This window comes from Scleropages formosus, chromosome 13 (assembly GCF_900964775.1).
Source record: "Scleropages formosus chromosome 13, fSclFor1.1, whole genome shotgun sequence".
Classification (NCBI taxonomy): domain Eukaryota; kingdom Metazoa; phylum Chordata; class Actinopteri; order Osteoglossiformes; family Osteoglossidae; genus Scleropages; species Scleropages formosus.
In genome coordinates, this window is record NC_041818.1 from 13587040 (window position 1) to 13604646 (window position 17607).

General features: G+C 38.8%; 1 protein-coding gene and 1 pseudogene across 1 annotated transcript; both read left to right on the plus strand.

The window, feature by feature from the left end:
* The first annotated feature begins 892 nt into the window (after positions 1-892).
* Positions 893-7602, plus strand: LOC108928584 (uncharacterized). Its single transcript, XM_018742572.2, has 5 exons — positions 893-920; positions 4916-5304; positions 5649-5976; positions 6705-6766; positions 7465-7602. Exons 1-5 carry the CDS (start codon positions 893-895, stop codon positions 7600-7602), a joined length of 945 nt encoding a protein of 314 aa, XP_018598088.2.
* A 4758-nt stretch (positions 7603-12360) lies between these two features.
* Positions 12361-14958, plus strand: LOC108928585 (uncharacterized; annotated as a pseudogene).
* Positions 14959-17607: the final 2649 nt, after the last annotated feature.

Here is a 17607-nt window from a genome sequence, read left to right on the forward strand (position 1 = left end):
TACGCTGGTAGGGAGGCAGAATGGCTCACACACCCGCACACCATGTCCTTTCCATACCTTTCCCTGCTCTAGGAATGGGTCACTAGACTAGGAGCAAGAGAACAGAAGACAGTCAGCCAGCCAGCCGAGAGCTTGTTCCTGACCCTGTTTCCCTCAACCTTCATTTAAAAAAAAATGTCACTTCTTTAATTGAGTATCAGCTTTTCCTTTAGTCTCCCACATAGACAAGCTTAAATTCTATTTTTGGGGGGGCAGGTAGTAGTGCAGTGGTTAGAGCAGCTGCCTTTGGACCCAGAGGTTTGAATTCCACAGACAACTGTAGTAGCCTTGAGCAAGGGACTCACCCTGAATTGTTCCCATACAATAACCTTGCTGTAAAATCAGGTTAATAATTACTGGGAGCTCGGCATTGTAAGCTGCTTTGGAGAAAACACACATATACACACACACACACACACACACATTTTCAGAACCGCTTGTCCCTCACGGGGTCACGGGAAACCGGAGCCTACCCGGCAACACAGGGCGTAAGGCCGGAGGGGGAAGGGGACACACCCAGGACGGGACGCCAGTCCGTCGCAAGGCACCCCAAGCGGGACTCGAACCCCAGACCCACCAAAGAGCAGGACTGCGGTCCAACCCACTGCGCCACCGCATCCCCACACATATACACATTAACTGAAACCACACTCTGAGGTTTCAGCTAAATGAGGAAATGCAAGTTTTGGAACGACTTGTGCCCCCTGCAGTCAGTATTAATGCTATTTCTCAGTTTTCAAAAGAAAAAAGTTTTTACAAGAATATTTCTCTGATCAATAGAACAGATAAATTGTACAAATTCCACATTTGCTAAAATTATTTGTTGAAAACAATCTCAGAGGAGAAAAAAGCCATGAAGTACAACTACAGAGCAATACAGAGTAAGAAAGGTTAAGTCTATGGTGCACATCCTTCCCTGTAAGATGACTATATACAAGCAAAAAAAAACAAATACTTTTCCGGGGAGAAAACAATGTAACATAATTATTGACCCATTTCTACAGCTGTGTAACTTTCACTGGAGCTTTTCAGGTTAAGTACCTTGCTGAAGGGTTCCACAGTAGGAGGCAGGGTTCAAACCTGTACCCTTCATATCCAAAGGCAGCAGCTCCATCTAGAACACTATCTGCAGGCCTATATTGTTACAGCATTCATTCTGAGAAGAACTCATCGTACCACTTTCTACTTCTTACATTCTATTTTTTCCATGTACATGTACAGGAGTGATCCTTTTCTCTGTTTTTACCCAATACTCCCAAGACTGTAGACTGAGAACATGTGACACTAATTAATGTTCTCTTAAACAGCACACTGGACAATGCAATTTGCATCTAAATATGTTTAAAATAATAAAACTGTTTAAAGGACTTGATGGCACATGGTCTCATTTCAGACACACCGTGTTGCCGGGTTAGGCTCCGGCTCGCCATAACCCCGCTTGGGACAAGCGGTTTCTGACAATGTGTGTGTGTGCGCGTGCGTATGTGCGTGCGTGTGTGTAAACTAAGACTTATGCCAAAATGCTTTGGTAGAAAAGTGTGCATGCTTAAAAAACCTATTTTCTGTTTTAAGTGTCATAATATGAATGAAAATAATCCACCTTTCACACACACTCCACACCATTCTGTCTCACCTGGATAATAAAAACTGCTGTGCAAGGCTATTGTTTGTAGACTATAGTTCAGCATTTAACACTGTCATCCCAACCAAGCTGATCCAGAAACTACTAGGTCTGGGACTGAGAGCCACATTGTGCAACTGGATCCTGGATTTCCTCACCAACAGACCCCAGCGTGTGCAGATTGGCAGTAATACCTCCTCCCCACTGACCCTCAACACTGGCACTCCACAGAGAAGCGTCCTGAGCCCAGTGCTATACTCCCTGTTCACACATGACTGCGTGGCCAGTCACAGCCCCAACACCATCATAAAGTTTGCTGACGATACCACCATTGTGGGTCTGATCACCAACAACGATGAGACGGCCTACAGAGAGGAGGTGAAGCTCCTGGGAGAGCGGTGCCAGGACAACAACCTGTCTCTCAATGTCAATAAAACTAAGGAGCTGGTGATTTACTTCAGGAGACAGGATACGGTTCAGGCACCCATCTACGTAGGAGGGGACATGGTAGAAAGGGTCAACAGCTTCAAATTCCTAGGGGTCACCCTCACTGCCAAACTCACATGGACTGAGCACACAGCATCAACCATCAAAAAAGGCCCATCAACGCCTCCACTTTCTCAGGCATCTGAAGAAAGCCAGGATGTCCACTACAGACCTCACCACTTTCTAGAGGTGTGCTGTGGAGTCCGTCCTCACAGGGTGTATTACTTCCTGGGGTGGCTGTTGTTCTATACAGGACAAGAAAGCCCTACAGAGGGTGGTCAAAACAGCTCAGGAAATCATCGGCACACAGCTACCAGCAGTCGAGGTCACCTACACCGCACAATGCCTCAGAAAGATGATGTGCATCATGAGAGATCATAGTCACTCCTCACGGGCACTTTTCTCTTCCCTGGCATCTGCAAAACGGCTTAGGTCTATTCGAACCCACACTGCTAGGTACAGAAACAGCTTTTACCCCACTGCTGTAAGACTATACAGCACTAACCAATGTGCCACCTTTAGTAAATAGAGTTGGACTGCTCCACCCAAGCGCATTGGTAAATTACGCTGTCACTTCAAGCATTCTCATTCTCTCGTTCTGAGTTCTCTGACTGTTACCATTATTGTTACTACTGTTACCATTATTTATTGTTATTGCTGTCACTGCTGCTATTGTTATTTACTGTCATTGACACTGTTTTGTTTGTCATTGTTTTGTTTGTGCAGTATTCCTATTGTCCTTGCCCATAGTCTGTGGAGAAGCATTCAGGAAGATTTTCATGATACATGTACATGGTACTTGTATCTATGACAATAAACTTGAATCTTGAACTTGAACTTGAAAATGAAAAACTAAAAATTAAACCCATCTAAAAATATCATGTTTACAGTATGACTTAATTAGTATTTTGCTCATTGATTTGTTTCCATTATGTCTTAAAATGAATGGCATTATTCAGCTAAGTTTTCTTTTTGAAAGTTCAGCTCACTGACAGTGTAACTTTGTAATGCTGGAATGTCCAACAGAAGCCTCTCATACCTTCACATGTACTGTTTGAATTTTTCATTGGACAGACAACTAATCTTGCAGAAAAATGGCATTGTGAAGTTGCAGAAGACATTACATAACTTTACATTTGCTATGCAAAAAATGCTTTGTATAAAAGTAAGCCCTGTGTTGCCAGGTAGGCTCTGGTTCCCCGCGACCTCGTATGGGACAAGCGGTTCAGAAAGTGTGTGTGTGTGTGTGTGTGTGTGTGTGTGTAATATAAATGCATATTTAATACGTACAATGTGTTTTAAGTGCTGTTTTCTTTGTGTTGTATCTGTTTTTAGATTTGACTGAAATTAATGGCATGATTCAGCCAGGTCTTCTGCTGGAAGTTCAGCTCGGCCATAGTGTTCTAAGGTGGTGTTAAAAGCTGCCATTCACTCATCTCTCATGCGGATCAGATTATAGATGTGCGGAGATCTAATTTGGTAAAAACCTAGGCCTCATGAACCTGTTCTAGAGCAGCTGAGATGAGAGGCCAGGGGTGCCAGTATTTTATGGCGACTTCATTCAAACCATAGTACTCAATGCAGGGATGCAATCCCCATCCTTCTTTTTGATTAAAAAAACCCCACCAAAATGGGACAGCCCCTTCCCATGTCTTAGCCTTCACTCAGCCTTATTTCCATACTTGCAAAAATTTTTATTTGTTATATTCAATAAGACGTTAATAGTTAACAAGATTCTGGACCACTTAGAATTTAAGCACAATTCATTTTGTTTCTCATACATGAGTAGGGGTGCAATAAAGTCAGCAGATAAGACACATACAGTCCTTCTAGTAGCTTACATAGGATACATGCCTTCAACATTTCAAGGGCTATTTACATCCTGAAGGTTATTTGCTTCTGCCCAAGGTACTGATAATGAGCAAAGCACATTTTATCACGTCCTTGACACCAGCATTTGGTTTCAACACACTGACTGTCCAAAAAGAACAGATAGCACTTGTCATTTCAACATCTTTCCTCAAGAACTTCCAAAAGCTTTTCGAAGTCAACATATATTTAAAACATTTACATATGCTTTGCCACCTGCTCCCACACAAGAGATACATAGATTCTGGAACAGCAGGTAGAAGGTGTTTCATAACAGAAAAATACATCAGATCTATTCAAAATACTGTATACACAATCACATTTTAAATTGTGAAATTATATTAAAATAACAGGCACAGCAACTGATTTCTTTAAACAGGTGATATTGGTTGGTCATCAGCAACAGCCAACCAGAATTGTTGTAAAACCAGTAAGATACACTGCTTGAAGTTGTTGACAAGAAAATACATTGGAAAATGCAGTGGAAAGTCACACGTTTGTTACGTTCATTCAGCCAATCAAAAAGACCCTGAAATCAACTCCCACCTTAATTTTTTCATAACGTTGTCAGTAGCTGTCTTCGTTACACTCTGTCTGCACAAGATTGCCTCCTTGCAGGGGACAGAAAATGATCAAGCTCTGTGTAACTCTTGTCCTTTTCACTGAAGTTTGTAAGTGTAATTCCAGTTAAATTTACTAATCTTTCGTTATTGTTTATTAAAATGAATCAGTAGGAAAGGTGTTCAAAGCAAAAAACACAGTTAAGGTTTCGAAAATTAGAGTAGAGCAATGCGTGTTAATGGCTCAGAATATTAACGAGTAGTCTGTATTTCTTTAATAAAAGCAAAAGGTTTTGAATGTCTCTAAGACAATGCTTGTTCTGGTCTGTCTTTTCAACAGTTGCAAATGTGATTGAAACTGATGTCATAATTCAGCCAAACCCAGTTTTGGTTGTTGAAATAGGAGCTAGTGCAACACTGCAATGTTTCATTTCAGAAGATGAAACTGACTACATATACTGGTTCAAACAATCTGTTGGACAGAAGCCTCATCTTGTAGCAGCATCTCATAAATACTCATCAGAAGCAATGTTTTACAACAACTTTAATTCTACACGAATGAAAGTATTGGCAGATGTTGAAATCAATCATTTAATAATCTCAGAAACAAAGCCAATGGATTCAGCAATGTATTACTGTGGAGTACTGAAGAATTATGATATGATATTTGGAGAAGGAACATTTCTCATCGTAAGGGGTAAAAATGCTTTTTTTCAAAATTATGTTTCTGTTAACATCATTTTGGCTGATATTTCAAATTCAAATTCCATTCACAAAGCTGAGCTATTTAAAATGGTCATAAATGTATTGTAAACTGAGCACGAAAAACCAATAACTGTCTCTAGTTTCTCTATTTACCACTAAAAACATGATGTAAAAATGTTAAAATTTTCAATAAAGCTTTCTATTGACATATAGTCTGTATTGTGGAAGTCCAGTCCAACATTCTACAATTTACAGAATTGAGTGTTTAAGTACTATTGCCAAATATTTACATTCAGCCGCTTCTAAACATGTTGAAATTTTGCTATAATCACTTAGGTTCTAAAAGAAAGCAGTTCCATGGTGGAAAGGTAGTACAGCACCTTGTGTCAGACCCAGTGTATCCAGGAGACTCGGTGACTCTGCAGTGTACAGTAGACAGTGAGACCTGTGCAGGAGAACACAGTGTTTACTGGTTCAGACACGGCTCAGGAGAATCCCTTCCGGGACTCATTTACACCCATGGAAACAGGAGTGATGAGTGTGAGAAGAGCCCTGAGGCTGGGTCTCCTACACACAGCTGTGTCTACAGCCTCCCCAAGAGGAACCTCAGCTGCTCTGATGCTGGGATTTATTACTGTGCTGTGGTCACATGTGGGGACATACTGTTTGGAAATGGAACAGAGCTGGATATTAAAGGTAAGCTGAAAAATAAAGACTTTATGCCTTATGAACATGGTATTTAGATTTTTCATTTGCATAATATTAAAAGTATATGCCTACAATGATGAATAAAAATGATAAAGACTGAAAACAAAAAAGAAAGAATGAAATGACAAATATTATTTAATAAGAATGAGTACTTTTCCTGTAAAAAGAAGAAACTGAATAATCGTCACAACATAAATAGTAGTGTACTGACAAATTATTATTTTAGATTGCTTTTTTTTGGCAGAATTTTTTTTTTTATAAATCATGTGGAATTCTTCTGTTCTTATTAGTTTTAACTTTTAATTCACTAACTCACATACTAACTAACTTATTTCTTAAAGGACCTACGATGCATCCTATTATTCCTGCTTTGGGAGCTGCTTTGTTTATATGTGTGATTGTTATTGTTGTCCTTGTTTGCACCAGAAATGCAAAGAAATGTTGTGAGAGCTGTACAGGTAGGCTGTATCATTATTATAATTTACAATATAATTCATAAATTGAGTCTAATCAGTCATTTTATTCCCTTCATTTTATTCCTCATTCACTTATGTTACCTTAACCTAAGTAGGGTTTTCTGCTAGAAATTTTAAAAACTCACAAAATCTCATGTTTGAATTAATTAAATATTAGTTTTATACAACTTTTTATTCTATTTTATGTTTTACTGTACTGATTGAATTCTTAAAAATCTTGTTTCTAATTCTTAATTTTAGGTGCTCATGTTGCTCAGAAAGCTCCGAACAATGCTAAACAAACAGAAGAAAGCTATGATGAGGTATATAAATAAAAAATACACTGTAAGAAGGTAACACACCAACTCATGAAAGCAGCATGAAACACAGAAGTATAATTCCCTGCAACGTCAAACCTCTTGTAACACCCTTGAGCAAGGTGCATGATTTGCTGCAGTAAAAAGACTGTCTGTATATTCGTTTTAAACCATTTATATACATATACGTAAATATTTTAATGTGAAAAGTCAAAGCAAATACTGAACTAGAAGATGCTCCTACAGTGGCAGGACATTGAATGTGGACCAGTAACCCTGACACTGCAATTTCATATCTTTAATTTACAACACAGCATGCTGCTATGTACCAGTTAATCAAAAAATGTTCGTAATTCTGATTTTTTTCTATATCATCCAAAGAACTTTTTCTATGCATGGATTTCTTAACTGGAGGGGGTGTGGTGGCGCAGTGGGTTGGACAGGGTCTTTCTCTCCGGTGGGTCTGGGGTTCAAGTCCTGCTTGGGGTACCTTGTGATGGACTGGCATCCCGTCCTGGGTGTGTCCTCTCCCCCTCCAGCCTTCTGCCCCGAGTTGCTGGGTTAGGCTCCGGCTCCCCGCAACCCCGTATGGGACAAGCGGTTCAGAAAGTGTGTGTGTGTGTGTGGATTTCTTAACTTTTCAGGATAGCTTTTTTGCTTCTCAATTATAAACATTGTTAATTTCATTGTTTTTTTCTCCCCAGGATCAAGATGTGACAAGGTTGCATTATGCTGTTTTGGATTTTGCCAAGAAGAAGCCTAAGAAAGAACTTGGAAGACAGATAACTGAGTTGAAGCAACACAGTGTGTACGCAGAGGTCATAGCTACAGATTTGGAGTAAAAATTATGTTGTAACATCATAGCAGCCCAACATCTTTTTTGCTATGACATGGCTATGATTGCCATCACTGTCCATGATCACTAGTGTCCACAACTAGTGTTTCATCAATAAAAACAAGCATGCATTTAAGAACATATCATGGAAAATCATAAAACATACAGTGTTACTTAGCTTCTGCAAGATAAATATCAACAAAGTTTCTTTGGATATGAAATTCAAACTCAGTGTTATTTTCTTGACCCTTCATTAAATATTTCATTCATTGTACCATCAATCATTTATTTATGAGCAGTAATGAAGTACAAAGACTTTCATTTGTTAATAAACAAATCATGTCTAATTGACTTGATAATGTAAATCAGTAGATGTTCTTATGTACATTTTTGTTATTCAAAATCTTGAATTGCAGAAGATTTGAAAATCCTGAATCAGTAAAACCCACCTGTTAAATCCATTTTCTTCACCGATAAAAAAGTTGATTATTCTGTCTCTGTCTTCAAAATTTGTTTGTGACAAACTTCAGTATAGCATTATTGGAACTTCTCATGCTCTGAAAACTGGAGTGGTGTTTCAAGGATTTTATATGCCATTCTGACAAACGGTTTCATTGAACAACCAAAAATTATTGATGTTAGCAGTCAACCAAAACAAAAAGACACTTCAATTGTGACACTTTCTTATTCTTCACATAGTGTGAAGCTTAGAGCCAGGATGCTTAAAGTCAACAGTAGGTTTCAGGTTGGAAAAATGTGGGACCAGAACGTGGTCCAGAGAAAAGACAAAATAAACAGCAAGCATGCAGTAGTAGGGGTTCAAATAGGAAAATTAGGAGTAATGGCAACTAGATGTCTGTTTATTGGAATTAGTTTTAGTTGTTAGTGTGAAATAGTAACCAACATGGTTGCTTGGTACAAGTGCTGGTATGTGTTGGCAACCCTCCTTTGTGTGCCCCATAAATTTGATTCCACATATCTCAGTCAGTACTGTTCATCCTTCCAGATTTCAAGATTTCATATGTATGACCTGACCAAGCATAGCACTCTTTTTAACATCTGAAAACTTTGCCCTTTCCTCATTCAGTGTGTGACCCAACTCTTTGTCAATGCCCTTGTTCTCACCAGACTCAGTTATTGCAATTCTCTTTTGAAGGGTCTTCTTCCATCTGCTACTCATCTTTCCAGCTCATTCAGAATTCTGGCACAAGTGTGCGATGATCCCCATTATAAACACACCTTTCCCCTGCTCTGGTTTCATTACAGCCAGGATCCAATTTAAGACCCTAATTCTACCCTACAGGTGCTTACATGGCTTCTTACTATCTCCACACTTACCTATCATCCTACTCTCTTTTGCATAACCATCTCTGTCTCTACTGGTACTCTCTTCCCAAGCACACAAATCACTCATACTTTTTCTTTTTTCAAAACTGTAGAATAACCTTTCATTCATCCAGACCAGCTACCAGTCTTCTGACCTTTCAACGGCTTTTGAAGACTCATCTTCTTGCTTATTATCTTGAAGTTATCTAAGCGTCTCTTCCCATAGTATTACATTGCATTATTAGCCCTGTCTTGTTTGTAATAGTTTTACCTCCATATAAAGTGTATTGTTCAGTTTAATTTCAAATTCATTCAATTTGGTTCAGTTTACCAAGGTCACTCAGAGCATTGAACAAATGTTGAGGAGACAACACAAAATATAGTAAGGCTACAATACAAAGTAGATACAATTAACTACTGCTAGCAGATGAGGAGAGGTGTTACACCCACGATCGCTCCCCAAGCACTAGCACTTGCCACTAATCACTATGCAGGAGGATAAAGGGTGCCAAACCACCACACCAGGGGCAATTCCAGGAGTTTTTAAATGAGGTGGCACGGGGGAGAGAAGAACTAGTCAAGGGGGGTCTGTGGACGGGGGGGGGCAGAATATATCCGCAAGTCATCTTTTGATTAGGACAATCAAACTCCAGTACTGTTACTGTTATCTGGAGCTCACGTATGTAAATTATTGCTGCAGAGAACGACAACCCCCCAGTTCACATTTTTCAAAATATATAATTGAATGTGTACATACTATGAACAGAGACGTGGTCTGTGGTTGACTCGTGTCTCTGTCTTTTCCTCTTTGAAAAATGTGGTACTGTGATACACACACACACACATTTTCAGAACCGCTTGTCCCTTACGGGGTCACGGGGAACCGGAGCCTACCCGGCAACACAGGGCGTAAGGCCGGAGGGGGAAGGGGACACACCCAGGACGGGACGCCAGTCCGTCACAAGGCACCCCAAGCGGGACTCGAACCCCAGACCCACCGGAGAGTAGGACTGCGGTCCAACCCACTGCGCCACCGCACCCCCACGGTACTGTGATACTGCATTGCAAATCAGACAGTGACTGACAGCGCTCTGATCCAATGACGTTGAGTATTGTCAGATTGACAGTACTCTAGCCCAATGGATTGGAGGGGCACTGGTGGGGACAATGAAATTTCGGGGGGGCTGGTGCCACCCAATGCCACCCCTCTAGATACGCCCCTGCACCACATCCATACCGTGGAATCTTCTAAAAACAACTCTCCCCACCTGTGCTCTTGAGTTCCTCCTTGATCTTACATCAAGTATGATCTTACCTGTTCTTCGTTTTGTGTCTTCCTACCTTCTTCCCTCGCCCACCTCCTGCTCCTTGTACCCAGTCTCCCACAGCTTTGACCTTTGCCTCCCTCGATCGTGGATCATCTCACAAACCACATTCGCACCTTGGACCCACGCCCATCCCCGACTACAAGTATCGCCTTGCACGTTGCTGTTCGAGCCCCCGGCTCCCGCACCCGGGTCTTACCTCCAGTCTCCATGGTAACAATGGTAACAAAAGGAAAACAAGAAACTCCCACTGCAAAGGAGATAAAAATAAACTTTCTGGGGTCCAAGTACCAGTGGCTGCCCACACCTTCTGGGCATTGGAATGTTCTTTTGTTGAATGATTGCATTTCTATTATTCCTAGGCTGATAATACTGCAGTACAATTTTTCAGAATTGATTTCATTTGATTTTTATTTATGATCTTCTATACACTTTAGATTTCATTCTTGTTTTCATCATAACACTGAATTGCCTTTGACAATCCATCCATCCAGTTCCAATAACTGTTTTGTCTTCAGCACGGTCACGGTGATCTAGAGCCAGTCCAGAAGCATGGGATGTAAGGCTGCAGTGTTACACCTTGGATGGGATGCCAGGCCTTTGACAATGATAATGTAAAAAACTGATACAACATGTTTTAAGTTCACATTTTTGTAAAACTGACTTGTGAAGAGGACTTTTATAAGTTAGTGCAGAACATTTTATTTTAAAACTTATCTCTTTTACTTCATCTGTCTGACATCACTAGGTTGCATATGTGTTACAGTACATGTGAATGTGCTGCCTCATGTGACTGCTTGCAAAGTATGGTTGAAGGATGCTAACAGGACCAGAAAATTAAATTACTGATGTACTTAGGATTTTTTTTTTTTTTTAATAAAAACATACATTCTATTTGCAGTTATCAGTTTTCTTTAAAATCATTCAAGCATTTTCTATGCATTTACACTAATTCATTTAGTTGATGCTTTTCTCCAAAGCAACTAATAATTTTAAGCTACTTATATTTACCCATTTACACAGCTGGGCAATTTTACTGGAGCCAGGGATAAATACTTTCCTCAAGAGTATAACAGCTAGAGGTAAAATTTAAACCAATAACTTTTGCATCCAAAGGTAGCAGATCAAACCACTTTGCTATGAGTTACCCCAGCTGATGCATGTAATACAAGATGTTTTTTACTCTACAACACTGTATTAATCATCCAAGCCTGGTTTATAAAGCATTTACACAGCTAAGTTACTGTATTTTTACATTTAGCTGACACTTGCCTCCAAATTGACTTATGATGTTAAGGTTACAACTATTTACCCATTTATACAGCTGGGTAACATGACTGGAGCAGTTCAGGGTAAGTACCTTGCTCAAGGGTACTACAGCCAGACATGGGGAATAAATCTGCAACCTTTAGATTCAAAGGCAGGAGCTCTAACCTCTATGCTACCAGCTGTCTACACCGTACTTTTTACGGGACTAATTCAGAGAAAGTGGTTTGCTCAAGAGTACTACTGCAGAAGATCAGATTTGAACATGTAACCTTGAAGTCCATAGGCAGCACAGCTAACCACTACACTATCTGCTAAATCTACTGAAGTGATTAACTTGATATAAATGTAAATGCCATTTAAAATCCAAAACTTGTAAATCAGTTGTTAGATTTAAAAATATGGAAAAAAAATCATGTGTGTATTTTCAGCCAGTCAGAGAACCCAGATAATTCAGCAACACCCCTTCTTTTTTTTTTTCTTGACCTTTTATCTCTCAAACCTGTTGGTACAGTCTATGCACAAAAGGCAGTCCAACAGATGACAGGACTTGCTAGCAAAGATGATCAGACTTTGTGTCACCCTCCTGCTCTGCAGTACAATATGTAAGTGCTACTTTCATTAATTTCATTAATCACTGGCAAATGCCATGTATGTATTGTGGTGTGATAGCATGACTAATAATAACATGTGCTATTTGCTATTATAGTACTGTATTTTTCCAAAAGTTTTTCGCAGGTAGCCAGTAATTTACTTCAAACTCTTCTCTAACCTGTAATTTACTTTAAACATTTTTTAATCTGTGAAATGTCTTAATTATTATCTTCTCTTTCATGCCTGTTTCAGATATGACACAATTTAATGTGGTCATTCAGTTAAGTACTGTACTATCAGTGCAACTTGGAGACAGTGTGACACTGGACTGCATATTTTCAAAGAACGAAATTGAATACATATCTTGGTACAAGCAGTCCATTGGAAAGAGGCCTTATCTCATAGCAATATCTAATAAATATGCAGCAGAACCAGTGTTTTATAACAACTTTAACTCCACACGCTTCAGAATACAAATGGGTGAGAGAAATAATGAATTGGTCATCTTAAAAACTGAGCTATCAGATACAGCAACGTATTATTGTGGAACCAGAAGGGATTATGGAACTCTTTTTGGAGGGGGGACATTTCTGACAGTAAAAGGTAAGCATTAAGTGAATTCCATGTTTCAAAGCATTTCTGAAATATAAATTTTATGAGCATGAAAATTGCATTTATATAAGTAGATCATTCACACACACACACACACACACATTTTCAGAACCGCTTGTCCCATACGGGGTCACGGGGAACCGGAGCCTACCCGGGAACACAGGGGCGTAAGGCCAGAGGGGGAGGGAACACACCCAGGACGGGACGCCAGTCCCTCGCAAGGCACCCCAAGCGGGACTTGAACCCCAGACCCACCGGACAGCAGGACTGTAGATCATTCATAATGTGTAAAATTGAAATACTTAAATTATTTTAACAATTTAAAATCATTTTGATCCTGAAGAACTAAAGTCCAAAAGTAGGACTGTGGTGCAGCAGCCTGTGTCAGACCCAGTGCATCCAGGAGACTCGGTGACTCTGCAGTGTACAGTAGACAGCGAGACCTGTGCAGGAGAACACAGTGTTTACTGGTTCAGACACGGCTCGGGAGAATCCCTTCCGGGACTCATTTACACCCATGGAAACAGGAGTGATGAGTGTGAGAAGAGCCCTGAGGCTGGGTCTCCTACACACAGCTGTGTCTACAGCCTCCCCAAGAGGAACCTCAGGCGCTCTGATGCTGGGATTTATTACTGTGTTGTGGTCACATGTGGGGACATTCTGTTTGGAAATGGGACACAGCTGGAAATTGAAGGTAAGATCTGAGAAAAGACTTGGTCCCATCCAAATATACAATATACAATAAGTCTGTACTCTGATTAAGAAATTAGAAGAAAACTGAACTGATGTAATGCCAGAAAACACATGGCACAGTCAGTTTTGCTAGATTCATTTTGTTTTATTTTGTGATTAGATATATGTTACTGCAGTAACACAAGATGTACAATTATGATCATCCAAAACAATACATTTGTTAACTTAGAGTAAGTACTGTATAATAAAACACCTATACCAAAATGGTTTTTTTCCAGCATATTAATGTGGAGACCAAATTATCAAACTATTCTGAGTGGTGTCCAATGGTTGTGATGTATTCACATGTTTACATGTTGATCTACAAAATGGGTATATCTAAAGACTGTAGTTTACCCAGTTAAAATGGGTAATGATTGTAAATAAATTATTATACAAATCTAATGCTGTAAGTCACCTCAGAGAAGTATCAGCGAAATAAATGAATGCAAAATAAATATTACCTTCACGAACATGTTTTATGTTTTCCAGGGAGTTCTATGGCTGCTGTAGTGTTTGGCTTGGCAGTGTTACTGTGCTTGTGTGTGATTGTGAACATTGTGCTTATAACCACTAGAAACAAAAAATGCTGCAAACACTGTACAGGTAAGCAAACAAAACTATACCTAATTTAAATATGGAAAAATTAAAATATCTAAATTTATTATTTTTTAAGCTTTTTTTAATGTTTCATTTCATACAATATACAAATTTTGTTATGCATTTCACAAAATAATTTCATGCACTACATTTTTAATGCCTTAAGATGAAAGATGTGAGTATGCCTTGTCCTCTAGCTTAATAATTTAATCATTTCTTTTCTTTTAATGAAAAAGTGGATGTACCACAACAAATCAACCAAGATGACTCCACAGCAGGAAGATCAATTCATATGGTATGAATAAAATTTCACTTACACTAAAAATTACAGTGATGCTCAAAAATTTTGCTTTAGCTGTGGGTGTACATTAAATTTTTTAAAGTCATGAGAAATCTTTATTGTCCTTATTTAAAATGTACTGTATATATGTTAGCATTGCAAAAGAACAAGATTCTTAATGAGATTATAGGCACTCAAGTTCCAAAAACTGGCAGGAAATATGGAATTAAAGTTTACAGCAAATTTTGTGATTTTTTTTGGTCAGTGATCATTTTTTGAAAAGATAGCATCATAAACACCATAAACATTCTTAGACAATTTGAACATTTTAGCATGGTCAAATTCTGTCCTGTAATTTTAAGATAAGATTTAGTAAACTATACAAAGAAATTCTATCCAAATACACATAAGTGCTGATGATTATCCTTGCATTGTGGTAAATTTTTTTTTAAATAAAGTTAAAAATTTTCTTAAGAAGCCTGTTTTCTTCTCCCAGAATCAGGATGCAGAAATGCTGAATTATGCAGCTTTGCACTTTTCTGACAAGAAACCCAAAAATGCAAGAAGAAAGAAAGAGCTGAAGGAGGAGATTGTGTACTCGCATGTTACATACACAGCGCGGGACTGAAACTCATGATTTGATGCTGAACTGGTCTTACACCTTGTTGTTGTCATATACAACCAATCAATTTCAATAACAGCTTGTCCCGAGTGGGGTCGCGGTGAGGCAGAGCCTATCCCGGAGATATTGGGCGCAAGGCTGAAGGGGTGGGGGGCACACCCTGGAAGGGACACAGGGCCACAACTAGGTACCCAGGCACAGGTACAGGAGCAATTGCAGGGCAAGTGCCTTGCTCAAGGGTACTACAACCAGAAGTGGGGATCAAACCAGCAATCATCGGAGCCAAAAGCAGCCGCTCCAACCATCTCGCCACCAGACGACCATTGTCATATGCATATCATATTAAATTTTTTGACTCTTCCAAATTATGTTGAGTGAATTATTATTATTATTATTATTATTATTATTATTATTATTGCAGAAAATTTCACAAGCTCTTTTATATATTAATTTTGTATTTAGGAGTGAGATTCATAAATTTGGAGTGAAATTTGTAACTACATTATTATTTTTTACTGCAGTGCATATCCTCTGTACATAATTTGAGGGAAAATAAAGATTTCATCATTTTTTTTAAGTAATTTTAAAAAGAAATACTAAAAATTACACCTTTTAATTTTGTTAGTTATTCAATTCACAGAAGTGGTTCTTCAAGACCACTTTTAGACAACCTCATACAGAGAGTTTTAGTTCCAACTCTTATCTCTATATATCAAAGCTGCCTCAATCATTCATTAATTTCCAAAGGTTTGGCACCTTTTTTGCTGCTGCTTTCTGGGTAAAAGACTTAGTGCACTTCTGGTATGATAGGTGTGTGATGAATTTTCATTATTTTTATTCAATTTTTTTTAAGGTTTAGAGCTTAAAATGAGAAAAACAAAACAGATGAAATCTACAACAGTACTACGCTTGGTTTTCCACATCATAAAAAAAGCAACACATAAAAAGCAGTTAAGACACTGGGTACAAAGGAACTAGTGAATGGAAAGAACTGAGTGTTTACCTTGTTCTTTCAGCCAATGAAGTAAGGCGATGAAACTGACATCTCACCACCCATCAATATATCACTCACGTACTTGCTTCATTTTCAAACATTCTTAGAGTTAAATTTATTTTACATAACTGTTAGCTTGGTACAATCCATGAAGGTGACACCAGCTGCTTGCCAGGGACAGGTATTGCTCTCCAGGATGATGAGACTCTCAGTAACCCTCATCCTTTTCAGTAAAGTGTGTAAGTTTGACTTTGAATATGTTATATACTTTGGTAATTACTTTTTCAAGAAATAATTTTTACACCAAACAGTAAAGTCTCCGATTAGTACTATTATTTTGTGGTGGATATCTTTTAGTGCATTTTGAACTGCATTGTTAATGCTGAATGGCACCTTTCATTGCAAATTGGGCTCAAATGACAGAAAGCTGGTAAAATAACATTAGGTGATGAAAAATATGAGGGCTTTAAATGAGATGACAAAAATTGTACTATGTTTCTTTAGCACAGTTTTATGCAAGTATATCATATTGCGTATTCCAGTATGACCATTGCAGTTCTACAACAATAAATATCAGTACACACACACACACACACACACACTTTCAGAACTTCCTGCCCCAAACAGGGTCACGGGGAACCAGAGCCAACCCAGTAACACAGGGCGTAAGGCCAGAGGCGGAGGGGACACACCCAGGACGGGACGCCAGTCCGTCGCAAGGCACCCCAAGCAGGACTCGAACCCTAGACCCACTGCAGAGGAGGACTGCGGTCCAACCCACTGCACCACCGCACCCCAGGATATCAATATTTTGTCTTTTTTTGTTTCAGGTATGATTCAAACTAATGTCTTAGATCAGCCAAATCCTAGAATGACCATTTACTTTGGAAGCACCACAACACCAGAATGTTTCTTTTCAAAGGGTGAAACAGAGTAGTTCTCTTGGTACAAGCAAATAGTTGGACGAAGTCCCACAATTATAGCAACATCTCTTGAATACTTACTACACGGAGCATTTCACAACAAGTTTAACAGTACAAGATTCAAACTGAAGACCAGTTTTTTGACAGAAATTATTAATTATTAATTAATTTCAAATACAGAGCTCTCAGATTCAGCAACGGGTTACTGTGGGGATGTAAGAGATTCTGAAATACTGTTTGGCTCAGGAACATTTCTGAAAATAAATGCTAAAAAATTTTACTTTGAAAATTTCCTTTATTTTTGGATTTCCAAGAGCAGCCATCAGTGTTCTTTGGCATTTTAGTAGATATCTAAACAAAGTACACAGTTTTATAAATGAGTATATTACAATATCTGTACAAAAATATGAAACAATGGATTACAGTAGAAAAACATGCAATGCAATCTAGTGTTATAGTAGAAGAATTATTATTTTTCTAAAAAAGAATTTACAAAAATGTACTTTCTTTTACGGTTAACAGTTTGGTTCCTAAACATACTAATACACATATCATTTGGTAAACATATTAAAAAGGTGTCACATACATGCTGCCTAGGAAGATTCTTTAATAATTAAGTCAGTATAAATGTTCTACTTTCCTACAATCTTCCAATTATATTTAGGTTCTGAAGAACAGCAGTCCAACAGCAAGACTGCGGTGCAGCAGCTAGCATCTGACCAAGTACATCCAGGAGAC